At 33.5% G+C, this 4,945-nt stretch overlaps 1 protein-coding gene across 1 annotated transcript; it reads left to right on the top strand.

Annotated features, from left to right (window-relative positions):
- Positions 1–1,407: 1,407 nt before the first annotated feature.
- On the top strand, positions 1,408–3,152 carry LOC141668751 (dof zinc finger protein DOF1.4-like). The gene has a single exon (XM_074475751.1). It carries the CDS (start codon positions 1,559–1,561, stop codon positions 2,489–2,491), a length of 933 nt encoding a protein of 310 aa, XP_074331852.1. The 5' UTR covers positions 1,408–1,558; the 3' UTR covers positions 2,492–3,152.
- The last annotated feature ends 1,793 nt before the right edge of the window (positions 3,153–4,945 follow it).

Genomic DNA, 4,945 nt, shown 5'->3' with positions numbered 1-4,945 from the left:
CGGTCCTAGGCGGTCTAGGCGGAAAATAACTAAAAAAATATTTTTTTACGTTTTTATAATTTTAAATCATTAATTTCATAATTTCACACAATATCATGTCAATTTATAATATAAAGTATTGGTAAGAAGTAACAAGTAATCTAATATATTTATTTTCTCACTTAAAATATAAAAATAATATATTATAATTAATTTAGAAGTGTGAATTAAAATATAGTTAATATTGTAAACTCAATAATTAGTACATAACGCATATCAAATGTGTATATATTGTTTAATACCATTCTAATTTCTTTTTTCAAACAAATATTTGACATGTTGATTATTATATAATTATAAAAATTAAAAATAATATTTATATTCTTACGATTAATGTTCCGATTAATCGGTCCGATTAATCTCCTACTTGCCGATTAATCTACCCTCACCGCCCTGGCACGCCTAGCGATTTCTGGAACACTGCATATCGTATATGGTGTAGTTTATTGTGATGTGTTGTTAGTTTAATTAATCAATAACCAGAAACAGAAGTATGGGAAGTGGGATATGCTGTATGATTACCTCGATTAATGAACTCTGAGGAATTCCTTATTATCTAAATAGATTCTCTTTCATTCCAGGTATCTGCATCACCTTAAAACTAGCTCATATATATGAGCTTACATATGAAAATTTAAACATTATTGTGTTTGGCCGATGAGATTGGAAGGGAATGCTGCTACATATGAACTAAATTCGTGCAAATTATATATAGAGGAAAAAAATAGTACAGATAATTTGAGATAATAATAATAAGTGTGCATGAATTTATAGGGCATTCCTTCCCCCCAAATAAGGCTCTTTAACTTAGGGTGTTAGATATGAAATAAAATGAAAAAGAGTGAATGGAAAATGTGAAAAACTATTTTTTTTTTGGAAATTGTCATGCTATTTTTATTATAAGTAGTGATGGATAAGGACTTTTTTATTTCTCAACTAAATTTCAAACAATTTTTAATGTTTTTTTATCGAAAATATTAATTTAGCCTGCAGGTTCTTGGAGTTATAATAAACCAATAAGGATTATAATCAAGTTAGTAATACTCTTTCTAATTTCGGGAATTAATGTAAATTTTAAAAAATCGAACTTATATTTTCATTAATTAAACGTCTCAAATATTTAATCCCTCGAATGAATGTCCAGATAGTACACATTCTTGCCACCTGCTTTTGTCTTCTTACTGTTTGTAATTTGGTTAAAGCGCTTAAATACAAAGAAAAATGGTTCGAGGTAACTAACTGAGAAAATGGCATGCACACAACATCTCTACAACTACTTATAAACAATTGCCACAGTGTTCTTCTTTAAATTCCTTTTCCCTAGCCTCAATTATTTAACAAAAAAACATGGCCCCATATATATTCTTGTTTCTTAGCTTTTGGCAGGGAATATAATTAGTCTAGTGTTATGCTTTCTTTCATGCTAGCTATTTTTACCCTAAAAACACCTTGAAAACCCTTTTCTCCCTTTTTTTCCCCTTCAACTTTTGTGCATCTGATTGATGATCAGAACTACTTGATGGCATCAAGTAATATGCATGGTATAGACAAACCAACACAAGAGCAAATTCAACAGCAACAACAACTAGCACTAAAGTGTCCTCGCTGTGATTCATCCAACACTAAGTTTTGTTATTATAACAACTACAGTTTGTCCCAACCAAGGCATTTTTGCAAAGCTTGTAAACGTTACTGGACTCGCGGAGGAACCCTCAGAAATGTCCCGGTTGGTGGTGGTTGTAGAAAAAACAAGAGGGTTAAAAGGCCTGCAGCCACCACATCTACGTCATCGGTGGCTGTGGATTCATCTCATAATACTTCATTATCTTTATTAAATCCTATGACGACTTCCTTAAAGCTAAATAATCCTTTGTTTTATATGAACCCTAGTTCTTCCGAATTCAATCTTTCGTTCGATTCTAGGGTTGATGCTGCAGGTGGTCATCATCAGTTCTACGAAAATGATCTTCAACCTCGATTAATATCTTCTCTAGGGTTTTCATCTTCTAGCCAAATAGTACCTAGCAGTGATCTTTCTAAATCAATGCTTTCAAGTTATCATCATCTTCCTAACTTTGGATCTTTTAGCTCAACTGTTTCTAATGCTCCTCCAACAATGGCAGCTAATTCTTTTCTTTTGCCAAACATACAACAACAAAAATTTGTTTCCGAGGGTGTTATTGGAGATGCAAGAGCAGCTGGAGGTAGCACTTTTCTTGGATTCTCTTATGAAGATCACATGCAAATGCAAGGTAGTCATGATGATAATGATGGTATCTCTGAGAAGGAGTTCAGAGCAGAAGAATCTCAAAATAGGATAAATAACAATCAGATCCAACAGATGAGATCATCACAATCTGATTCTCTTTTTTGGACTTCGAATGGTACTGGTTCTTGGCTTGATCCTGCTACTAGTAATACTGTTGGTTCTTCAGTTCCTTCTTTAATCTAGCAACGCCACATGATTCGACAATTGAGTTCTATTTGAATATCTTCCTCCTTTTATTTCGTATAATTAGGTAATTAATAGAGGGTGATCTATGTTTGAGCTTGCTAGCTAGGTAGCTTATTTCTGTAGATCAAATCATGTTTATCTCGTGAATTATATTATGGCCACAAGGGAAAATACGGTTGGATCGGAGTGATCATGTCAGCTGCAAAAGAATTCAGCCTTTGAGTTTTATGAGGCAGGGGTTGAGGAAATTAATATTTGCTCTGAGAGGAACCTCGGATCCACTTCTGTCGCACATCTTCATCAACAAAAGAATGATTGTTCAACAGCTCACATCTTTCAAGAATTTGTAAATTTGATCTGCAGAGCCGGTAAGTTGATTTAATATGTATTGCGCATGGCATGCACTCATATATACACACACACATATATGTTGTGCATTACTAGCACTTGTACTAGGAGATTTGGGATAGGGGTTCAATTGAGAGGTTATATGCTAAGATCTAGCTTTTTCTTTGATCTGGTTTATTATTAATGAGGGAAGTTAATTTAACTTCCTAAGGTTGGGGTATAATCTATATATTGGTATAGAAGATTGGGGAGGGGGGTTTGTAAGTTCAAGGTGTATGTTTCAGTTTATTGATTGGCTAATTGGTCTTGGCATCTGCTAATTTATGTTTGTAGTTTGTTGTATCAGAAGATAATTACATTTCCGCGGACATGCTAATTGATGTTCTCATGCTATTAATAATATTAAAGTAGTTGCATAAATCATAATTTGACAATAGTATTGTATCATCATGTTATAGGGATATAGGAAGGTATATGAAAATGTGAATAGATGGCCTCGCTACTACATGATCAGTACATTGTGAAGTTAATAACTTAATATGTGCACCATGATCTACTCAAGGTATAATTAAAATCGTGAAAAAGACTAAAATTAACGAAGCCTGAGTGTTCTGCTTATAGCTTCACTAACAATATATGCTAGAACGAATCTGAATTTGTATAATGGGAGACAGTAAATGGAGCTCGAGCCAATAATCTACTACTTCGCGCACAAGAAAATCGCAGTACTAATCAGATTCAAGTACAATTAATCTACAATAGCATATCCAGTTGCTAGGAAGAATTAACGGAGGAAGAGGACATAAGAATGATCCTAATGAAGTTGGGGATGCATGCTTGGATTGTAGTGTCCTGGCTGCATTCTCTATCATCAACCCTGGACCAGCTGATAACTTGAGAAAATTGGGAGAGACTCTTTACTCTGACACATCCAATTCATCAATTACTCTGACACATCCAATTCATCAAGTAAACATTAATAGTGACTAGTGACTACCACTTTACTTTTTCACCTTGGAGTTTGGTTACCATATATTGTTAGTTTAGTTCCCCTCTTGTACTATTTTGCATGCTCCTCACCAATATAATGTATGCATGTCAGTATGCGCATATATAGATAGATTGTGGGGGACTGAGCAAAGTTAAGTGCAGAAAAACTTGTAGTGCATGTTCTGGCTGTAAATCAGCATGCAATCGTACCTATTCTTCAGTGCCATCCCAGATCAGCTGATCAGAGTGAGAGGTTGATAAAGATTTTTATGTATTTACTTTAATACTACTATAAATTATGTGAAATTGTTCATGGGTATTATTGCACGGTTTGCATCACATAGATTAGTTAGTGACTAAGTTTATGGGTTTACATTTGGATGCGATGAATTGATGATTAACTACCACGTACCCAATTCTGTATGAACAAATGGCTCTATACTTCTCCCTTTTATGAGAGTCCCTAGCGGGCTACGCACTGATTTTTCGTTTCCGTTGATAGGACTCTGAGTCTCTGAGCAATGCCTACATTAATGTATGTTTTTTTTATTACTTGTCGGTTTTTGACTCATCGAGTCATTGTTATGGCGATTAGGTTGTCGATCGATATTAATACTACTAAAACAACCATAAGTATGATTGGAGCAGGTGCAATTTGAGTCGGTGCAGTTCGTTTTATATCGTTCAGCTTGACCCAAAGATTTTTTTGTTTGCAATCTTCCTCCAACAGAAACTGTCGAGCTTGAACTCCACTAACAATTGTGCTCGAATTCTGATACGAATCTGTGATCGAGTGTTAGATAACATATTCTGAGTACAACCTATCTCTCTATATTTAACTCAAATTCGATCCACTACAAAAGCAAATCAAACCATAAAAATTTGGTAAAAATTGATGGATTCATTGTAAAAGCAAATCAAACCAAAAAATTTGATAGAAATTACTCTATCAATTCCTATTGTGCTTTGCACACGGGTATTTCAAAAATTATTTAATAAAATAAATAAATAAATTTATAATTAAAATTAAATAATATAATTTTGAAAGATTAAGTTATTTATATAATAAGTGTATTGCATCTACATATTATGATAAATTTATTTAAGAACTAC

Source organism: Apium graveolens, chromosome 6, assembly GCF_009905375.1.
Source record: "Apium graveolens cultivar Ventura chromosome 6, ASM990537v1, whole genome shotgun sequence".
NCBI classification, from domain to species: Eukaryota; Viridiplantae; Streptophyta; class Magnoliopsida; order Apiales; family Apiaceae; genus Apium; species Apium graveolens.
Note: the sequence above shows the minus strand (reverse complement) of the source record. Positions and strands in the feature narration are given on the sequence as shown.